Source organism: Acomys russatus, chromosome 25, assembly GCF_903995435.1.
Source record: "Acomys russatus chromosome 25, mAcoRus1.1, whole genome shotgun sequence".
Classification (NCBI taxonomy): Eukaryota; Metazoa; Chordata; class Mammalia; order Rodentia; family Muridae; genus Acomys; species Acomys russatus.
The window spans coordinates 32,734,160-32,755,966 of NC_067161.1; the positions used below are offsets into that span (position 1 = coordinate 32,734,160).

Consider the following 21,807-nt stretch of genomic DNA (forward strand, 5'->3'; position numbering starts at 1 on the left):
CTTCCATAGCTGCATCCCCTCAGAGCTCACTCCCTTATCTTGGAGTTTTTGCTACCAAGGATGGATAGCAGGACATCTGCCATTAGGTTCCCATAGCAACCCTGCTTACCCCAAATGCCCTTGCCTATTAAACCCTGTAAAAGTTTTCAATAAATGGGGCTTGATCAGAAATCCTGTCTTGCTCTCGTTTCTTCATGTCTCCTGTCCCTTTTCACTCCCACACCTCCTCCTAGGGTCTTCGTTTGAAAACCCCGCGGGCCAGGGCATCCAAAGACCTGTCAGAGACCAAACCAGACCAGAACGGGGCCCAGACTCAGAGAAGGAAGCCCACTGTGGACCACTCAGCACACTGGGACAGAAAGAGCCTTACCTGTGAAGCCATGGACCAGGCTACAGCTGTACTCAGCAGACTAGGAGAGGTATTGGGAAGCCGAGTAAAACGTGATGAGTGTGTGACTGATAAAGCATCTGTAAAATACCAATACTTGTCTTCTTGAGGGTCTTCTATCCCTCCAGCCGCCCTAATTAAAAAGGATGAAGGAGCCAGGTGAAGTGGCACACACTTTTAATCCCAGCACGGAGAAGCAGAGGCAGGCAGATCTGTGAGTTTGAGGGTGGGATGGGATGGGGTGTAAAGGTCCAAATGGAGAAGAGGTGATGTCATCACCAACCTGGAAAGGACTGAAAAGGTTTTTCTCTTTTTGTTCTTCTCTTTCTTTTTTTTTTTTTTTTTTTTTTTGTTTTGTTGTTGTTGTTGCTGTTGTTTGTTTTTCAAGGCAGGGTTTCTCTGTGTAGCCTTGGCTGTCCTGGACTCTCCCTTTGTAGACCAGACTGGCCTTGAACTCACAGCAATCCGCCTGCCTCTGCCTCACAAGTGCTGGGATTGAAGGCTTGTGCCACCACACCCGGCATCTTTTTGTTCTTTTCAGATTGGCCTTCAGATTGAGTACTCCAGAGTGGCCTTGAACAACCTTGTGTCATAGAGGGCATCTTTTCTCCTCCATTGTACTGGGATTTAAGGGTGCACCATCACCACCACCACCTGATCCATCCTCCAGCCCCTCTTGCCTTTGGAGCAGAAAAAAGACTTTGGCTCTCAGATTTGAGTAAGACAAGGAAGAAGAGGCCTCGTCCCCTGACAAGCAGCTTCCTTTTGTGTGTGTGTGTGTGTGTGTGTTTTTGGTTTTTCGAGACAGGGTTTCTCTGTGTAGCCTTGGCCATCCTGGACTCACTTTGTAGACCAGGCTGGCCTCGAACTCACAGCGATCCGCCTGCCTCTGCCTCCTGAGTGCTGGGATTAAAGGCGTGCGCCACCATGCCCGGCTCCTTTTGTGTTTTTGGAGACAGCGTTTCTATGTGTCCTGGACCCTCTTTGTAGACCAGGCTGACCTCGAACTCCCAGAGATCCACCTGTCTCTGCCTTCCGAGTGCTGGGAGGGATTACAGGCGTGTGCCACCAGGTCCCGCTTGTTTTGTTTTTCAAGACAGGGTTTCTCCGCGTAGCCGTGGCTGTCTTGGTACTCGCTCTGTATCCTATGCTTACCACCTCAGACTCAAAAGACCTTCCTGCCCCTGCCTCACCACCGCCTGGCTCCAGCAGCTTCCTTTTTACTGCGGAATTCCTTCCAGGCAATCTCTCTTCCCCCGCCTCCTCCACCTTGCACAATCTAGCTTTGTTTTCTTTACAGCCTAAGCTTGAAACCCTGTGTTTATGTGTTGAGTCTGTCTTCTTGGCCCTATCTCCGCCTCCCCAACTTTTAGGATAAAAGCTCCACTGGGCTCAGGACTTTGTCTTCATCGCTATTGGAACAGAGTAAGCACAGAGACGCTGGGAGCTGACCGACATCCTCTGCTTTAAAAAAGAGGAAACGGTGGCTCACAACCTCTTGAAACGCAGCAGGGAAGAGGGCGGTGCAAAGAGGGAAGCAAGCCCTCAAGGGCATAGTGACCCCAGCATCCCGGAGATGCTTAGCGGAGTCTCAGGAGCCTGGGTGGTCCCAGACCCACGCGGGAAGTCGCGGGGGCGAGTTGAATGAGCCCTGCTTGGGGCGAAGAGACAAAGCTGAAGAAACCGAGCCCCAGTCGGCAAGACCTCACAAGCTTTCTAGAACGCCCCAGGCTTTCCCACTTCCTTTCCCAGGATGCCTCACCTTCAAGCAGGGTGTGAACAAAGCCAGCTTCTACCAGATGCTGAGGCGGCTCACATTTAGGCCTTTGAAATTCTGTGTCTTTTTCACCAGGTGGCCGGTCTGGGTTCTATATATGTACTTTTCCTGTGCACGAGTTTTCTCCCCCGCCCCCCACTCCAAGGTTTCACTGTATAGCCTTGGCTGTCTTGTACTGACTTTGTAGACAAGGCTGGCCTCGAGCTCACACAGTGCTCCACCTCTCAGTGCGCCACTATACGCCCCGCTGCATGAGTTTTCTTACTTGTTTGATTCTATGATTCTTTCCTCGTTCAGGTTAGACTTTGGGGGTTTTTGTTTTTAATGTACATTGGTGTTTTGCCTGCATGTACATAGGTCTGTGGGTGGAGTTATAGACAGTTGTGAGCTGCCATGTGGGTGCTGGGATTAGAACCCCTGTCCTCTGAAAGAGCAGTCAGAGCTCTAAGCCGCTGAGCCATCTCTCCAACCCGGACATCAGATTGCTTCAAAGCGGAGTGATCAAAAGCTGTTTCTCAGTATTTCCTTTCTTCGTTTTGAGCCAATTTCCTAGGATTTTTTTTTTTTTTTTTTTTTTTTAAACTCAAAAAGAATGTAGTTGGGCAGTGGTGGTGCACGCCTTTAATCCCAGCACTTGGGAGGCAGAGGCAGGTGGATCGCTGTGAGTTCGAGGCCAGCCTGGTCTACAAAGTGAGTCCAGGACAAAAATAAATAAACAAACAAACAAACAAATATGTTGGTTAAGTGGTTGCCATGCAAACTTGAGGACCTAAATTCAATCCCTGGTGCCCATTAAAAAAAAAAAAAAAAAAAAAAAGAGCCAGCACTGGGGAGACAGCCAGGTAGCAAGTCCTGGGTTTTTATTCAGCAAGCATAGCTGAATTAGCGAGCCGCAGATTCCGAAAGGGACCCTGCTTCAAAAAAGGTGGCGAATGATTGACGAATATACTCAATGTTGACCTCTGACTTCCACAAACACACACAAACAGGAAAAACGTCGGTGTCCATTTTATTTTAGAAGGTGGTGCAAATTGTGGCCTACTTTGTCCCATATTCAGAAGTCAAGCTCTGGTGAAATTGTGTTCCTTCAGCTGGGTGTGGTGGTGCACACCTGTAATCCCAGCATTGGGGGGGTGGGGGCTGGGGTAGGGGGATCTCTGTGAGTGAGGCCAACCTGGTCTACAAAGCGAGTTCTAGGGCAGCCAAGGCTACACAGAGAAACTCTATCTAAAAAAAAGAAAAAACTACACACACACACACACACAAATGAGGCCATAGAGTGCTAAGCACCCGGTGACAAGTCAGCTCCTGAAGCACGGTGTGGCCAGCATCCTCTAGACGAAGGCCTCCCCATGCTCAGAACCTCATCTCAGGCAGGGGTGCCACTTCTTGTTCTCTTAACTTGTCTCCACCATGGAGGCCTCTGTATGTTAAAAAACAAAAACAAAAACAAAAACAAAAAAAGCTCGGCTTTTTTAATCCCAGCACTCGGGAGGCAGAGGCAGGCGGATCTCTGTGAGTTCGAGCCCAGCCTGGTCTACAAAGCGAGTCCAGGACAGCCAGGGCTACACAGAGAAACCCTGTCTCAAAAAACTATACACACACACACACACACACACACACACACACACACACGTGTGTGTGATGTGTTTAGGTGCTTTCCCTCGCGTCTGCACATTGTGTGCGTACAGTACCTGTGGAGGCCAGAGGAGGCCATCAGATATCCCAGGACTGGTGGTTATGAGCCACCTCGTAGGTGCTGGGAATAGAACCCAGGTCCTCCGGAAGAGCAGCCAGGGCTGCTGAGCTGTCTCTCCAGCCCTGTGTCTTCTCCATGCCCTGCCTGGCTCTGCTATGTAGAACAGCATTCCCTAGTGTTAAGACATGTCTCCATCCAGGGGGTCCACTTTGTCTTCCTCACCTGGGAGCTGCATCTGGTTCATGGGCTAGAGCCTCGAACTTGGCACTGACCTGACCTAGAACCAGCACCCAATGCATGGCTCAGAACCAAAACATTCCCCAGGCCCTCCCCTCACGGCCATCTGTCCTAGACAGTGCAGCGGTCTGGTCACTATTGCTTTCATATTCTCTCTCTCTCACGCCTACCCTCTGGGGCTGGAGCGAGAGTAGTCTGCAGGAAAATGGAGGCCACTGCCCTGCTTTGGTGACGCTTAAGCCCAATGGAGTCAGGCAAGGCAACAGTTACAATAGAAACACCTGGTGGAAGCCAGGCATGGTGGCGCATGCCTTTAAACCCCAGTGCTTGGGAGGCAGAGGCAGGCGGATCACTGTGAGTTCAAAGCCAGACTGGTCTACAAAGCTCCTTTCCAGGGGACTTTCTGGGATGCAGGGTCTAGCTGGTGTGGCCAGTGCAAAGAGCTGGTCCAGGACAGCCAGGCCTACACAGAGAAACCCTGTCTTGAAAAACAAAAACAATGCCGGGCGGGCGTGGTGGTGCACGCCTTTAATCTCAGCACTTGGGAGGCAGAGGCAGGCGGATCGCTGTGAGTTTGAGGCTAGCCTGGTCTACAAAGCAAGTCCAGGACAGCCAGGGCTACACAGAGAAACCCTGTCTCGAAAAACAAAACAAAAAAATGAAGGAAAGACAGACCTGATGGAGGCATGGAGAGTCTCTGCAGTTTTCTCTGAGAGGCAAGATCCAAGCGCTGGCTACCACTGTGTGGTCCACCATGAACACACGGCTGCCTTCCCAGACAAGCCCAGGGCCTCCTCTTCTTTCATTCCCCAAGGTTCCAGAAAGTACTATCTCCTCTGCCCATAAACTTTGGTTTGGGCCAGGACACCCCAGAGAGGTCTGTCCAGAGAGCCAAGAGCTGCTGGTTGGTACTAAGTGACAGGCTAAGAGAAAGAAACGTTGGGTGAATGGGGGTTGGGTAGATCAGTAGCAGAGCTGGGAATAGTGTGAGGTACTCATTAGATTTTCACATAAACTGACTGAGCCAGGGGTCTTACAGAGGCAACAGGGATGGGCTTCTCCAGTAGCTGTGACAGTGACTTCTATGACCAGCTGGCCCCAGAGCCACCCAGCCTGCTTGGGGACCAGAGAACTGGTTTGCCGAGCAAGGATGAGCTAACAGAAGATCTGGTTCTGGGCTGCCCTCCCCCTCTACATCTGGGCCTGGCCTTGGTTTCTGGCACCACTGCCAAGTTTTGGTACCGCCCACCCACCCCCGCTGGCTCTACTGGCCAGCCTAGGTTGTAATTGCTGGGTGGGGAAATGCACAGAGGAGTGGGTTATACCAAGAGGTGGGCACGTGGCCACCTGGCCTGACAGGCTCCTGGCCCTGTTGAGGAAGTAACTCAGACTTCAGCCAACACCACACTTGTTAAGGGAAGATCTTCTCGGGACCTGTGAGCCCAGAGACTTGCATTTGCAGGGACCTAAGGAACGGAAGCATCATGGTCTGTGGGGACTGGCTTGCCTAACCACCCCGCCCTGACACCTCAGGTGGAGACCAGAACTGAGGTGTGGGCCTATGTGTCTCAGCTCCTTCCCAGGGGACTTTCTGGGATGCAGGGTCTAGCTAGGGTGACCAGTGCAAAGGGTTGGAACAGTCAGGAAAAGGAAGGGAGAGGGTTAGGGAGTACTCCTGGCTTCCACCCAAAGAGCTAGCTTTAAAGGCCAGGGCCCCAAACACACCCCCTTGGACACACCTGCCACTCACAGATCATAAACACAGCATCCCTACAACAGACAACTCACACACCCAACCCTCCACCCTAAAAAGGTGGGGCCCCATCAGTCAGCTCAGGCGTCACAGCCCACAGCTGCTCAACTAAACCCTAGAACCTTCTGCCTGGCCCTCAAGGATCAGAGGCATGGCTTGAGGTCTAGAGAGTTCTGTGACAGAACTCCAAAAGGATTTTTTTTTGGAGACAGGCTTTCTCTGCACAGCGTTGGCTGTTCTAGAACTCACTCTGTAGACCAGGCTGACCTCGAACTCACAGAGATCCACCTGCCTCTGCCTCCCACAAGCTGGGATTAAAGGCGTGCGCCACCACCACCACCACTGGGCCTAATGGATTCTTGAATGGTTCCAAGGGACTGGAGGCAAATAAATGACTATTGGGCAGTTGGATCAGGAAGTCCAAGGTCAGCATGCTTTGTATAGTAACTTCAAGGACAACTAGAGCTGCATAGTTTCAAAAACCAAGATAACTAAAACGGTGATTGTTTCCTCCTGAGGGGAATTTGCCTCTGTCCCCTAAAGCACAAGGGCCCAACATAGTACCAGGCACATACAGTATAAATCTGCAGTAGTTATTCCTATGATGCATCGGTAAAAAAGTGGTTTCTCTGTAGAGGAAGGGAGCCCAAAGTGCAGGTACAGGCTTATAATCCTAGCATTCAGGATCTTGAGTCCAAGGCCAGCCTGGGCTACTCAGGGAGTTTCATGCTAGTCTGGTCTACATGGCAAAACCCTGACTCAAAAAGAAGAGAAAAAAAGGCAGGTAAGGAGACCAGGGAGGTAGGCATCCGCTTCACTCACTAGCCTAAGGAGAGCAAAGCCCATAGAATGCAGGACACTGCTAAGGTAGGGTGGCTGATGGTTTCGGGGGCCCTGGGATCAGCTTTAGCGACAAACAGAGATTTAGGAGGTCAGTTTTGAGGCTAGGTACAGAGTGAAGGACTCCTTCCCCAGACCTTTCTAACCAAAACCTGATCTTTCACATAAATAAGATACCCACAGGCCTCTTATTGCCTACGGAAATGTCCCACAGTTCCTGCACCTGCCTCTGGCCCCCGCACCGTGGAGGGGGCGCACACCACAGCTGGAGGTGGCAGAGCCCACGGGAGCTTTTACACGGTACAGAGGAAGCTGTCTTGAGCTAGCTCCAAACCCAGCAGCTGCCTGGGCACCCAGGGTCCAGACATCCCACCAGAAAAACACTTCGTGTTCTGCTAATGCCTCGGTCGACCAATCCTTTTGTTTCCCTGGCATTGTTTCTTCTCGAACATCCGATGGTGTTGAAGAAAGGGGTTGCAGCCCACACAGCAGCTAAGGGCTGCGTGCTATGGAAGCAAGAAATAACATTCCTCTATTCGCCAACATGCAAGAGCAGAGACGGCACAGGGAATATTCACTCTATTATCAAGACTGTGGAAGGAACTATGTCCTGCGTCTAGAGCCTCTGGACTCAGGCCAAGGACGATGTTATCAACTGGGCCTCCTCATAGAAAAATGCGCTTTTATTCTGGAGAAGGCCAATCTTCCCACCCCTGGCTCCTTCCACGGAGGAAGACCTCAGGCCAGGTCTCTAGCCTTCTGCATCCGGGGACCAAGGCTTGCATGGCTCCAACCTACTTTACTGGGCCACCACACCCGCTGTTGGGAGCTGGGCTGGGCCCTGCCTGGGTGTGTTTCTCTACCAGTAAGACTTTGCCGTAGCTTCTGGAGCAGGCACCCTACCTAGCCCATTGCCTATTGCCCACTGGAGCCCTCCTCTGGGTGAGCCTCCCATCCCTGAACTGGCCTCCACAGATTCTGCCTCAGACCAGTGCAAGGGAGGAGCCTGCCATCATCTCAGGGTTATCTTCTGACGGTTGTGCCTGCTGTCAGCACACGTGACTAGCCTCAGATCTTGGAGGACTCCAGCCGGGGACTCCAGGACGTAGGGGGCTCCCGCAACACTCGCAGCTCCTGTTCGAGCGCCTGGTTCCGGCGGTACATGTCCATGTAGCCCCCTTGGATCTCCCGCTGGTAACGCAGCACCCTCTCCTTTTCCTCCTGCCACGTCTGCCTCTCCTGCTCGAAGCGCAGCGCCTGCTCCTGGCCACGAAGCCGCTCTTGCAGCAGCTCTGCTCGCAGCTGCTCGGCTCCTTCTCTGGCTTCACAGCCTCCTGCCTCCCCTAGCAGTCCCCTGCTCTTGCAGTCATCTGTCTCACAGCTGCCTGGGGCTTCCTCCCGAGGTGCCTGCTCTTGCAGGCTGCGCACTGCCTCCCGCAGCCGAGCCAGCTCAGCGTCTTGAGCCTGGGCTTGTGCACGGCTGCCCCGAAGTTGTGTCTTCAGACTGAAGATCTCGGCCAGCTTCTGGGCCAGCTCCGCCTGGGCGTCCCTAAGCTGCTGTTTTAACAGACTAATCTCGGCAGTCTTCTGGCACACCTGGGAGAGGGGACAAACTGTGAGCAAGGGACACGCACAGTAGGCATCCTGGGGCCAGGTGCAGAATGGAGACAACAGAGGATGGGCTAACAACTGAGATGTAATATAAATAAATTAATAAAATATATTTAAAAAAAAAAAAAAGAAGAACGGAGACAACAGAGTATGGGACCAGGACAATGCGACGGGAAGTGATGCCTCCGATGGTAACTTACCTCCCATCGGGCTTCTTCCTCTGGCCGGGCACTGTGGTCAGCCTCTGTGGGGGGACCAGGGGTCTGAGGCTCTGGGGCCAGGCCCTGCTGAGCCCGCAGCTCCTTGCGCAGGCGCCGCTGTTCCTGTTGGGCCATAAACAGCTGCAGCTGGAGGTTGCGTTCGCTGCGCTCAGCTTTCTGGGCCACCTCCTGCAGCCGTTCCACATACAGGCGCTTCAGCTCAGACAACCACAACCGCTGGCGCTCCTCTGGCACCTGCTGAGGAAGAGGAACCGGTCGGCGGTGGACACAGCCCCCCCTCAGGTTTCCATCCTTGGCCTGCCACCTCATAACAACGCTCATTTGTGCCCATAGCCTGCCACCATTAATGCCGTACACCCCTAGACCCCAGAGCCCAGGGTCCTGATCACATGTGTGTCCCATCCAAAGAGGCTCTCCACATGGTCCTCACAGAAACTACCTCCCTCCTCCCTATACAATGCCCAGACAGAACCAAAGTGACGCGGCACCCTTGACATGTAGTTGAGGGATGCCTAAGGCTAGATTTCTTGCTTTACAGTTCTTTCCTTTAGGCACAATGGGAGAAAGGACAGGACACCATCAGGGACATAAACTCCCATCCTCTGCTGCCTCTCTCATGCAGCCAAGCCCCCAATACCATTCTATGCTTAGGCCTTCCTCATGGTTTGTCACCACCCCAAGTTGTGCCAGATGTCAGAAATTAATCTAGCCTATACACCGATGCCGAGGGACAAACCACTCCAGGGCAGGGCTCCCTCACCTGAGTAAACGGGTTAGGGACATCCTGGTCACTGAGGTCTCTCTTGAGTTCCTCACAGGTCTCAGGCAAGACGGCTACTTCCTCAGCCACGGGGCAGGAGAACTCATAGGGGGGAGGTGGGTCTGGTAGGCAGCTCAGTACAGCCAGAGGCCCAGACTCCTTGGGGCTCCTTGAAGCACGGTCCAGCGAGCCTCCAAGGTGATTAATATGGCCCAAGGAGGAGCTGAAGGGGCTTGGGCCGGTGCCTGGACTACGGCCAAAACTACCCCCGCTGGAAGAGTCCGACAGGCTGGGCTCCGGGCCACCTTCATCTAGGCTGAGAGCATGAAGCAACTGTGCACGAGCTTGACTGGCCCTCGGGCCGGGGCTCAGGGGTGGGTGGCAGGCCAGCGTGTGCAGGCTGCCATTGCTTCGCCACAACTTTTGGCCCTTGTGGGCAGCCAGGCTCTGCATGGACAGGAAGCCTTTCCCAGTGCCCGCAGTAGGCTTGAACACAGACGGACGAATTCGGCACTGTGAGGAAGAGAACGCACACGTGAGCAAGGTGGGGCTGGCTGCTTTTTTCTTCCTATCTGATATCTCTGAAGGCCCTAGGGACCCCCTCTGAGAACATGTCACAGGGAAGCAACGGTCAAGCTTCAGGCCAAGCCATATGGAACGGACTCCTCACACGTTACCCTGACTTACCCCATGGCCAGGGCCTCCCAGCTGACCACCCCAGCGTCACAGTCTCCTCCGAGTCGAGCCCAAACGCCCCACCACCACCACCATAAGCGAGATGCACCTTGTCAAAGCGACCCCGCTCAGGCAGGGAAGTCTTGCTGAAGTCGCCAGCCCGAGGATGTTCCCGGTAGTAGAGGGTGGCATAGTCCTGCTCGTTCCTGGGGGCTCGCTTGCTGGCCTTGCCATCCTTCTTGGGGAGATGCAGGTAGCTGAAGAGCTCGCGCTGGCCCAAGCCTTTCCGGAGGAGCCCATCAGGCTGCCTGGAGCCCCGGGACCCAGCTAGTGCAGCCCGGAGCTCTTCGGGGGAGAAGTCCTGCCGTTCCAACAGGCTGCCCACGCTGCCCATGGCAATGCCAGCAGGGCCTGAGGCCGTGGCCATGAAGGTTCAACAGGGCACAGGCAGAGGGTTCTGGGAATCAGAAGGCTCCATTAGTGGCAGATGGGCACTCGGTACCCAAGTTCCCAGATGCACTAAAACTAGACAGTTGCCATCTGTTAGCTCCCCAGTCTGCCCAGGCCCATCAGCAGATCTGTGTGAACAGAATGGGGAATCACAGGACAAAGAGGGAAAGGGTACACCGAACGCTGCGTCAGACTAGGGGAACAGGGCTTCCGCTGGGACGACTAAAGGAACAGCTCCCATATAGGGGTCTGGAGTGGAATGTTCAGGAAAGAGGAGGCCCTCGAGCAATAGGGCAGGGGCCCTCTTCCTAGAACTGAATCAGCAAAGGCCGGAGGGTGGACTCAGGTCCTCTCTGATGCATGGCTTTGCTCCGCACCAAATCTGTGGAATGGCAAGCACTGTGAACCAGGACTGTTCCTCCCACTTCTCTAGGTGGGAAACCCCTCTTCCCTCAAAGGGTCAGAGGTCCCCTGGGGAAACATCTGGAGTGGGTGAGGTGTGTGTGTGTGGGGGGGGGGGTGGACTACAGTGGATACAAACAGGAAGAGCCCAAGGGGAGGAAGGATGGTGATACACACAGGAAGGGCCTACAGGGAGGAACAATGGCTTCTGTTTCCGGAACAGGTGTTCTGGCCTAGGCAGGGAAGAGGCAGCCAGGCTTTGTAATGCCACCCCGTTCTGTTGCCAGCTACCACCAGGCAGGTCCACGGAACTTGGGCTGGGAGATAGCGGCTTGTGACCTTAGCCGTGCCTAACCTGTGAGAGCCTCGCCTTCCTCAGGACCAGGAAGGCTACAGTAGCGTCTATCACTTAAAGATGCTGAGAGGACGGGCTGAGATAACAAGAACAGGGATCTAGCCCAGACCTGGCCTGAAGCCACAGTCAACAGAGAACACCGAAGGCTGAGCTCAGTCACATACTCCACTCCACACCGAGGGACCAGGCTTACGGTCTGTCTCCCACGTGTTCTGGGACCCAACACTCTGGAGAGACTGGTGCGTGTGCCACACCCATGGCCCAGCAGACAGTAAGTGCAAACAACTGGCAGTGAATGGCACCTTTTTTTTGCTTCCCACCCCCACACAGCTGCTCCCAATGCCAAGCAGATGCCTGGCAGGCAGGCAGCATCTGGGAGTACCCACCACCACCCACCCAATACGCTTCCGGGACACCCACTCCCACCCCAAACAATGGTGGTTAGGAGTCTCCATCCTCAACGGTTTCCAGGTTTTGTGTTTGTGAAAGACAAAGCGCTCTTCTAGAGAGGGAGGGCAAGCCTGGTCCCCTCCCCCACTCTACAGCCCCTAGGCAAAAAAAAAAAAAAAAAAAAAAGAACTGTAGCAGCCGTCTACAGAGTAACTTTCTTATACCCCTTAAGGTGGGATGCAAGTCTCAGTTTGGATGCCCAGCCCCACCTGAACAGAATTACTTTTCTAGTGATGTCACAAAATTCAAGAGACTTAGCCAGGTTAAGGGACTAGCGGAGCTGGGGCACCTACTTAAATTAACATGGCACTTCACAGGAGTCTGTCTCAAAGAGACTACGGCTTCAGTATCCCTCCTCTTTTAATTTAATTAATGTTTTTTTTTTTTTAATACTTTATTTTTAGTGCATTGGTGTTTTGTCTGCATGTATGTCTGTGTAAGGGTGTTATATCTTGGAGTTACTAACAGTTGTGAGCTGCCATGTGGGTGCTGGGAATTGAACCCGGGTCCTCTGGAAGAGCAGTCAGTGCTCTTAACCACTGAGCCATCTCTCCAGCCTCTTATTTTGTTTTTTTGAGACACAGTGCTGGGATCAAAGGCATGTGCCACCACCACCCTGGATCAGTATCCCTTCCCAACCCCATCCCCAGACAGGGTTTCTCTGTGTAGCCTGGGCTGTCCTGGACTTTCTTTGTAGAAGAGACTGGCCTCGAACTCACCGAGACCCACCTGTCTCTGCCCCCAGAGTGCTGGGATTAAAGGTGTGCGCCACCACACCCCACTCAGTAGCCCTCCTTTTTAAAAGGTAAGCTCTTGAAGATTCAAAAAGATGGAATGAAGGTCACAGAACTGGTCAGGATGAGGACTCATGGGACCCCAACACCAGGACCGCCAAAAGTCTAGCAGACTCAGGATGTCACCCACAAGCCAAAGAATTAGAATCGGCTCACCTGGCCTCCCCATTCAACAATGGGGTGTCTTGACAAGCCCACCCAGGGAGACATCATGGCACGGGAAACCTTCTATTACTACTCAGGGAAAGAAATCTAGTCTGTGCCTCCCTCCCTCCTTCCCCAGGGAACCCTAGATGCCTGTCTCAGCATCTTGCTCTGCCTTCCTTACCCCTGTCAGGGTAACAGATAAGAGGCATTAGGGGTGAAAAAGCTTTGTGAATTGTCAAATCTTGTGTACCCAGGGGTCGGGGACATTGCCAGATATGCCCACCTCACCCCAAACACACACCCCCTCACCTTCCTCTGTGCAGATACTCACTTCCAGTCTCGGAAGAAACAATGGACACTTATGGTACCCACCCAAAGGGTCCCAGATCTCAAGGATGAACTGGCATAGCCACAAGCCACAATTATGTAAATGACCCCCTACAGTGCACAGTGTCAGACTACTGGTCCCACAGAGAAATGTGTGTTAGAGAACCCGGTGAGGACAGTCATGTCCAACAGTGGACCATACAGTTTGTACAAGATCACCCACCATCCATCCACCTAGAAGAGGTCTTACGTGACAACCGTCTGCTCCTCCTGCAGGGCCGAGGCCCCTAGGCCACCCAGGTCTCACTCTGGAGACCTTAGGAAGAGGGCTTCTCTTTCTAAAGAACCCAACCCACCTCTGCCCCTCCCCCAACACGCACATACATTCCTTCCTTCCCGTTGCTTAGGAGCCTTGGGATTGCCTGGTCAGGCCAGGGCAGCTGTGCAGGCTCTGTGGCCTGTGATTTGGTGGGGGTGGAGAAGAGAGCTAGCAAGTACCTCCCGACCTCCTGGGAGACCAGAACAGAGCAGAAAGTTGGGGTTTCCACCAAATACCAGGGCTGGTCTACCACAGAGGGGTGCCTTTCTTGCCCTGAATACACACCACCACTCAGCTGGCCACATCAGTACCCGTCTCCCTCTGTCTCCAAGATTAGCCAGCAGCGCTGAGCCTTAAGTAGAGGTACACAATGATACACAGTGGGGTACCCCTGCACCAGACCCGGGGTACCTCTTCGAAACACACCTAGGAGGTGAATTCGGTTATTTTCTGCCTCACTAAAGGAAACAGGGCCGGGCGTGGTGGCGCATGCCTTTAATCCCAGCACTTGAGAGGCAGAGGCAGGTGGATTGCTGTGAGTTCGAGGCCAGCCTGGTCTACAAAGTGAGTCTAGGACAGCCAAAGCTATCACAGAGAAACTTTGTCTCGAAAAACCAAAAAAAAAAAAAAAAAAAAGGAAACAGGAGATGGGGAGGTTAAAAAAAAAATGAAGTGACCAAGGTCACACTCAGCTGCATGGGAGGAAGTGCCCTGGGCTCCCTAGACGCAGCTTTCCTTGCATTTCCTTTGGGTTGGGGCACCTCGTCCTCTAGGCAGCAGGAGGACCGTCAGCCTCAACTGCCTTTCGTCCCAGCAGAGTGCCCTAGGGGAGGGTCACACCACCTGCTGGGGGTGGGGGTGGGGGGGTAATCAGCCCTTCTGAGGGGTGTGTCTGCAGCTGCCCCAAAGGAATGAGGCTGGAATGTCCCAACTCCAAAAATGGGAACAGCCTGGGAGGCGATGGGGGTGGCTGGCGTACCCTGCTCCCTCGATAGAATTACCCCCGTTCGCCCAGTGCACAGCCCTTCAGTGTTTCTTAGCTCTTCCATCTCGTTCATTATCCCACATGGTCTCCACAGCAGTGGGTAGAGTCGGGGCAGAAAGGATCCTATCTATAGATAGGGAAACTGAGGCTTAGAAGAAGGAAATGAACTAAGATCCCACTCTGAGGATCAATCTGGCTTCCCACGGTAAAGCCCTCTATAGTACACCCAGCTGTCCCAGCTAGGGGTCACCTTCCACCAGCATACTCTGCTGTCTTATGTGGCCTGCCCAGCCCCCATGGTCGTTTCTCCCAAGGGCATCTATCTACAGCTAGGCTGGGTGGATGGAACTTAAGCCCCTCCCAGAGGGTCTCTCCTGCCCGCCGTGGGGGGGGGGGGGGGCAGAGGGTAAGAAGAGAGAGTGGAAGTGGCGCCGGTTTAGGGACTCTTAAGCTCTGCAAACTGCTAGAGGCGGTGTCGGGAGCTGGCTGGTCGATTTCATTCACAGTCTCGCACATACACACCCACACGCAGCCAGTCGGCGGAGGAGCCCTGCTTGTGAGAGAGCCTGGGAGGAGGCAGATCACCAGGTCCAGGAGGGCCTCCCGCCTCTGCTCCCTCCCAAAGACGGCCATGCCCAAGCTGTACCTTTGGGGTGGGAATATCCCAAGCCCCCATCTGAATACAGCTGGGGTCCCGGTCCTCACTTTTGTCAAAGGCTGAGGTCAGGACTGGTACAGACTCCCAGACCTCGGAAGGTCCCTTATCGCTGGTCCCCAATTGAGGATCAGACAGGTTAGGGAGCTGGGGCAGGAAGAGAGTAAGTACCCTAAGGGCGAAAGCAGGTGAACGGTGTCCCCAGGAAGGCGGCGAAGACAGGCTGACCATCCTGGTGGAACTGCGCTCAAGAAGGTAGTGGAGGAAGCGAGGAATCCCAGACCTGCCGAACTACCCAGGGGGCGGGGTGGGGTGCACGTCTCCCGCCCGCCATCTGTGGGGCCTGCCTGGAGCTGGTGCAGGGGGCGGAGGCCGAGGTCAGACTCCTGCGCCAAGGGCGCCTGCCCCTCCCAGCTGCGGCGCGAGGGTCCGGGGCGATGCTCCACGGAAAGTGCATTTACAGGTCAGCCTCGAGAGCGGGACCAGAGGACACCGGGGCGCGCACTGCATCCTGCCACCCGTGGCCGGGGTCCGAGAACGACCGCGACGACCCGCCCTGCCCACTTACCATGTTGGCGTCGCGGATCCCAGCGTGCGCTGCAGTCCCCAGTTCGGTCTCGAACCTTTCTCCTCCCAGGCTCTTCGGGCGGGCGCGGGAGCCGGATCGGCGGGCAGAGGACGCGCTGGGCGACACTCGTTTGCTAGCCCCAGAGACGGAGGGAAAACCCGGCCTGACTCACCCGCGCCGCGCGAGCCCCAGAGCCCGACCCGGCCCCCGGATGTGGGGGGCGGGAACCGGCCCCGCCCCCGAGCGACCTGAGCCCCGCCCCGGCTTGCGGGTGCAGCTAGGCTGGGTACCTCGCTAGCTGCCTCGGGTGCTATGGCCACCACTGCGCGCGCTCGCACGCGTGCTGCAGCTCCGCAGACCCCCGGCTGGGACAAGGCTCCAGAACGCGCGCCGCCTGGCTGCTCCTCCTCCAGCTCCTGGCCTTGCCCGCCTCTCCCAGTTTCCTTCCAGTATCAGCTTCCAAACTGGCGCGCTGGGTTGGGTCGGTCCGGTCTCTTCGCCTCGCCGCCTCTTTCTCAGGTAAGCACCACTTGCACTTGCCTCCTTTGAGACTAAACCCAAGAAGCGCTCTGAGTGCCGAATAGGTGTACTCCAGTAGTCAGCAGCTGGACTGGGCGCAGGACTTTTATTTTGGAGAGAGGTTGGTTTGCTTCCGAAGCCTCCTAGGGGCGGCAGGTTCAGATGCCTTTAGGGGCTAGACTGATAAGGTAAATGAGTCACGTGGGCTGGAGTAGGCAGTAGCGGGCACGGAAACAGACGGCTGGACTCCCAAACAGGTTCAAGATCAAGAAGTTAGAACACCTTTTCTTTCTTAAAATGTTGAACACAGATGAGTGGGGGCGGGGGGCGGGGCGGGTAAGGGGCGTAGGGCTCAGAGGTTAAGAGCTCTTGCTGCTCTAGCAAAAGACCCAGGCTTGGTTACCAGCACCCACACAGAGGCTCACAACTCCAGTTCCAGGAGACCCAATGTCCCCCTCTGGCCTCTGGGAACACTGCACGCACGTGGTGCACATTTACTCATGCAGGCATATACACATAAATACTCTTTTTACGGTTAAGAGAAAAAGTCAGTTAAACACAGATTTAGAATATGACCTGGCAACTCCATTCCTGAGTATATGGCCAAAGAAGCTGAAGTCAGGTAGGTGTGCCAACAAGTACTTGTGCTAAGATGTGCATAGTAGTCAAAAGGAAAAAACAGGATAAACCCACCAGCGATTAATGAGAGGTCTGCCCAGACAGTGGAATATTATTTACCACAGAAAAGGAATGAGTGCAAATCCGTGCTAAACCTCTAAAAAGTGATGCTAAGTCAGAGAAACCATCCACAGAGGGCCACATGTGGAGTGATTCCACTTATGTGAAATAGGTAAGCAAGCGCCTGTGGACAGTCTGCGGATTAGTGCCAGAAACTGCATGGAGGCAGAACTGAGAATCATCCCTTGATAGTTTTGGGGTTCCGTGTTGGTGTCAGCTGGTGGTCGCAGCGCTTTCCTTTTAAAATGTCTTAGAGGACTGGGGTGTGGCTCAGTGGTAGAGCATGCACTCAGAGCCTGCCTGAGGCCCTGGCTTCCATTCCCAGTACCCTAAGTTAAAATGGACAACTCTGTATCAGGCGAAACAAGTTCATTTAAACAAGGAATCGTTTACCAACAGGTACCAATTTGCAGCCTCTGCTTTCTATTCTACCTCTGACAATTTCCTAACAATGGATTTTCTCTTTAAGAAACCTCATTCACAGCTACCCAACAGCTCAGTGGCGGAGGGCTGCAAGTGCATGGGGTGGGCATTGCCTGAACCGGGAACATTCATGGCAAGGACACAGTTACCATCTTGGGGACACGAGGAAGGGCCTCTCTGGGTGAGTAGCCTAGCAGAGGTCTGTTTTCCCCAGGAGTGTACACTCAGTGGTGCTGAGGCCCAGAGATGGAGAGATCTGCGCATGGTCAGGTGCAGGGGGACTCTAGGGCGGCCAGGGCCCTGATAGATCCTCACAGGTGGCACACAGGGGTTGGCCTGGAAGTGCCTCATGGAACACGCAGTAGAGCTTCCTCAGTACCACTAAGGGGAAGCCTGTGCACCTGGCTGGACTGTACGCTGTCCACTCAAGCCACGCTTGCTGGCTGAGGAAGGAGAAGGAAGGGTTAGTTATAGGCCCCCAGGCAAAAGAGGTCTGTCCACAGGGGAGACCTGAAGTGTTCACAAAATGGTTATAGAGAATTGATTTATCTTGCTGAGAACATTCTTTTTTCTCTTCTTTTAAGATTTATTTATTTATTTATTAAGTACACAATGTTCTGTCTGCATGTGAGCCAGCAGGCCAGAAGAGGGTACCAGATCTCATTATAGATGGTTGTGAACCACCATGTGGTTGCTGGGAATTGAACTCAGGACCTTTGGAAGAGCAGCCAGTGCTCTTAATCTCTGAGCCGTCTCTCCAGCCCCGGTGAGAACATTCTTGAGGAGCAAAGAGGTCAAAGCTAAATTCCAAACTCTTTTTCTGTTTGTTTCTTTGTTTGAGACAGGGTCTTGTCTAAGGCAGGCTGCCCTTGAACTCGGTTTTTGTAGCAGAAGATGGCTTTGAACTCTGGTCCTCCTGCTTTCCACATTCCAGATACTGGGATTACAGGCGCCCTAGCTCTGTAAATACTTACTGTTGTTGTGTGGTGTGTAAGCATTTGCATGTAGGTGGAGGTCAGAGGGCAACCTTGTGAAGTCTGTTTCTCTCTTTCTACCTTTACGTGGGTTCTGGGGCTCAAACTCAGGTCCCTCAGGCTTTTTCAGGAAAGACTTGGCCCCTTGAAGCATCTCAATGGCCCCATCTGTAGGTGTTGATGGTGACTCAGGTTCAGTAAGGCCCAAGCCCACCTCCCTCCCCTCCCTGGACCCCTTTTATCCTTAGACATGCAGCGACTTAGCCGACCTAGCTGAGGTCTGGTTTCCTCCCACCCCGTCTGTGTTCTTTCCCTGTACCAGGCTATCAGGGGAGCTGGGTGGTGGTTGTATCTCAGGCATCCCAGCAGGAAAGCCCCTTCCCTCTGGAGCCCAGGGATGTCAAGAATGAACCCAGGAGAGAGTGTGGAGGTTCCTGGCTGAACAGGACACTCAGAACTGGCTCTGCAGGTGAGGGTCCTTGCTGGGGTGTAGAGCTGAGGGGCTCCTGCAGAGGTGGAGAACAGCCAGCTTCCAACCTCTGAAGAGAGCTGTTGTTCAGGGAAGAAGCTAGAGAAGGGAAGGAAGCAGGCTACCTGTCCCCATCTTCTGCATAGGCTAGGAGACTCCAGACTGCCCAGGCCACTGTCCTGTCCCTAGGGAGCTGGCCTGATAATTGCTGCCTGACCTTTTAGGCCCTTGCATATTGTTCCTCCGGTTATCTTGATGGGGAATAGCAAGTCAGCTGGGACCAGCTGACCCTATAGAGAAGTAGATTCAGTGGCAATCCAGTACCTGCTCTTCCTCTGGCATCCTTATGCCTTCCTCTGTGTGTTTTCAGGGCTAAAGCACAGAACATGTCACTGGACTCTTGGATGCCCTTGGTTCAGCCTTCTCTGGTGGTGAAAACCTTGGGGGTGGGGGCCGGGGTAGGGCACATGATCTACCTCCCCCAAAGTAGATCTCAGAGCTAGCGGGCCTGAAAGGGTTTGAGAGAGGGTGGGCGGGACAGAGATAGGGAGTCAGGCCATCAGGAGGTCAGGCTGCTTTCCTCCCACCACAGGCTTGCCTCACAACATGGAAGAGACTAGGCTCATGCAGGCAGTTTGCCCCAGGGAGGGGTGTACCCCGTGAACTCTGTCCACCTTTTGGGTTCATCATGCAGACACACAGACATGAGTCTCTTGTCCCCACATTTCACAGAGCTCTGGATTTGGCATGCAAGCCATGCTGTTCAAATGCCAAGGAGTGAGGCACTCCAGGCACCAGGCCAGGGCCGAAGTGAAACCAAATTCCTTGGGTGTACCTATTTCCTGAATTGGCTAGCCTTGGACAATTTAACTTCCTTCAGTTACTTGCTGTCCTCAAGTGCCCAAGACAGTAAGGGTCCTAGGGCCTACCCATGGTGAGGAGGAGGGATTTATCCTGTCTCTGGCTGCCACCTCTGGCCCCATTACCTTTCTTCTTGACAGTTGTGACAGCCTGCCTAGGCTCCTCTCCACTCTGCCCCAGAGGAACCTTCTAGCCCACACATTTTGTCTCCAGCTCTCCTCAGCTTTAAGATTGACTCTGTCACCCCTTCAGGCTAAGACATGGACTCTGCTCCTTGGGGCTGCCCCAGTCTCCTAGTAACTGGCTAGTTTTGGGATTGCCAGGTATTTTCAGAGTCTCTCTTCCCACCTTCAACAAAAAAGTTAATCATACTGTCACTACTCTCTGCCTTTTCCTTTCTTCAATGGCCCTTTTTTACCATGCACTATCATCCGTGGGTCACTTGTCTTGTCACTCCCAGAAAATAGCAATCCCTATGCACATAGGTCTTAAAGGGATTTAGGAAATGCCATCCCATCATATTATACCTGACTGTGCTGGCTCCTTTGAACTGAGGCCTGGAGAACAGCAAGCAGTAGAGTGTACGTATAAGGTTATTGTGCAACAGGTAAAGATTCAAATGATGCCCAGCACTCGGGAGGCAGAGGCAGGCGGATCACTGTGAGTTCGAGGCCAGCCTGGTCTGCAAAGCAAGTCCAGGTCAGCCAAGACTACACAGAGAAACCCTGTCTGGAAAAACCAACAACAACAAAACAAAACAAACAAACAAAACAACAACAACAACAACAAAAGATTCAAATGCTAAATTCTGTACCCCCTATATCTGGTTGCAGTCATTGTTCTGAGAATTTCCCATCTAAATTTTGCTCCCCAGTTGTTCCCTGAAATGTCAATAAAAGAGCTTAACAGCCAATTACTGAGTAGGAGAGAGAACAGGGCTGGACTTCCAGCCAGCTGGGGAAGACAAGGAGAAGAGGGAAGAAGAAGAGGAGGAGGAGGAGGTGGTGGTGGTGGCAGGGGGAGGAGGGTTCAGCCACAGGCAGAGGTTCAGAAGACACCATGAGAAAAGAGCTGGAATTTAGAGGGTTAAAATAGATTAATACTGCTCAGTTGTTGTGCCATAAAGCATGTTAAATAAATAACAGTCCGGTCTTAATTAGTTGGGTGCTAGCCAGATTAAGAGAGAAACTACAACACATTTTAAAGCTACCACTATCGGGAGTCTTTGCCCGGTGAACAGTCTGGGCAGCCCTGTTTTTAATTTGTGACATCTAGCCTAGGTTGATTTGGAGCTAACAATCCTGCCTCTGCCTCTGTAGTGCTGAGAGCACAGATGTGCACCATTATGTTCGGCTTCTATATATAACAAGACAACCTTTATTTACCATGAAGCTCTTCCCTTCACCTTCTCAAAGGTGTGGCATACCCATTCTTCCATCCCAGGACCCCCGAGCCCACATTCTTTTCTGTAGTACCAATTGTTTTGTAATAAAATACAGATTTTCCCTCTTTTGTTTGTTTGTTTTTTGAGGTAGGGCCTCTCTACATAGCCCTGGCTGTCCTGGAACTCACTATGTAACAGTCTGGCCTTGGACTCACAGAGATCCACCTGCCTTTGCTTCCCAAGTGCTGGGATTAAAAGCATGTACCACCACACCTGGCAGTTTTTCTTCTTTTTTGAGTTGGTGGTGTCATGCACCCCAGGCTGGACTTAAATACACAATGTGACTAACACAAATCCTCTGACTTCCGCTCCTTCTGCCTCTACCTCTCAAGTGCTGGGATTGGGGAGGTTTGCCACCATTCCCAGCCCTGGTACTGGAGACTGAACCCAGAGCCTTGTAAATGTTCAACAAGCACTCAACTGAGCTACACTGCCAGTTTCCTCCTTCACAAAAAAATGTATGATTGTATGGATGTGTCTGATTGTATATGTGCCTCGTGGCCTTGCAGTACCCAGGTAAGCCAGGAGAGGGCCTTAGGTCCCCTAAGGCTGGAGTTACAGGCAGCTTTGGACTCCCTGCCGTGGGTGCTGGGAACCAAACTCAAGTCCTTTATAAGAGCATCGGGTGCTTCATCGCCAAGTGCCTCTCCAGACCCAGTTTTCCTCAACTCATCTAGTGACAACGTAATTAGTAGGCCAACCAAGAGTTTTGGAGGGCAGGGCAGAAAGAAGCCGTGTGCCCTCAGCACCGGCTCCTCTGGGGCCTGACAGTGGCCACTGCTCCTCTCCAACGCACCATCTGCCCCGAAAGGAGCCACTTGACTATTTTTTAACCAGGAAGAGGAGAATAAAGAAAAGGTGGTTCTCGCCCTGCATGGATCCTAGTTTTGTAAAACAGGACAAACACTGGATTAAAGTCACTCAGGTACAGAAACTGTCATGATATAAAGGGACTTGACAGCCCTG

General features: G+C 53.2%; 1 protein-coding gene across 1 annotated transcript; it reads right to left on the reverse strand.

Moving 5' to 3' along the window:
• Nucleotides 1-7,448: 7,448 nt before the first annotated feature.
• Nucleotides 7,449-15,561, reverse strand: N4bp3 (NEDD4 binding protein 3). Its single transcript, XM_051167658.1, has 5 exons — nucleotides 15,414-15,561; nucleotides 10,071-10,418; nucleotides 9,287-9,799; nucleotides 8,506-8,760; nucleotides 7,449-8,290 (listed from the first exon to the last, which is right to left on the reverse strand). Exons 2-5 carry the CDS (start codon nucleotides 10,386-10,388, stop codon nucleotides 7,763-7,765), a joined length of 1,614 nt encoding a protein of 537 aa, XP_051023615.1. The 5' UTR covers nucleotides 10,389-10,418; nucleotides 15,414-15,561; the 3' UTR covers nucleotides 7,449-7,762.
• Nucleotides 15,562-21,807: the final 6,246 nt, after the last annotated feature.

Coding starts and splice junctions, on each gene's coding strand:
- N4bp3 (XM_051167658.1), bottom strand. CDS start 10,388: ATGGCCACGGCCTCAGGCCCTGCTGGCATTGCCATGGGCAGCGTGGGC. Junction 9,800..10,070: donor AGCGGGGTCGCTTTGACAAG/GTGCATCTCGCT, acceptor TCTTCCTCACAG/TGCCGAATTCGTCCGTCTGT. Junction 8,761..9,286: donor TCCCTAACCCGTTTACTCAG/GTGAGGGAGCCC, acceptor CTTCCTCAGCAG/GTGCCAGAGGAGCGCCAGCG.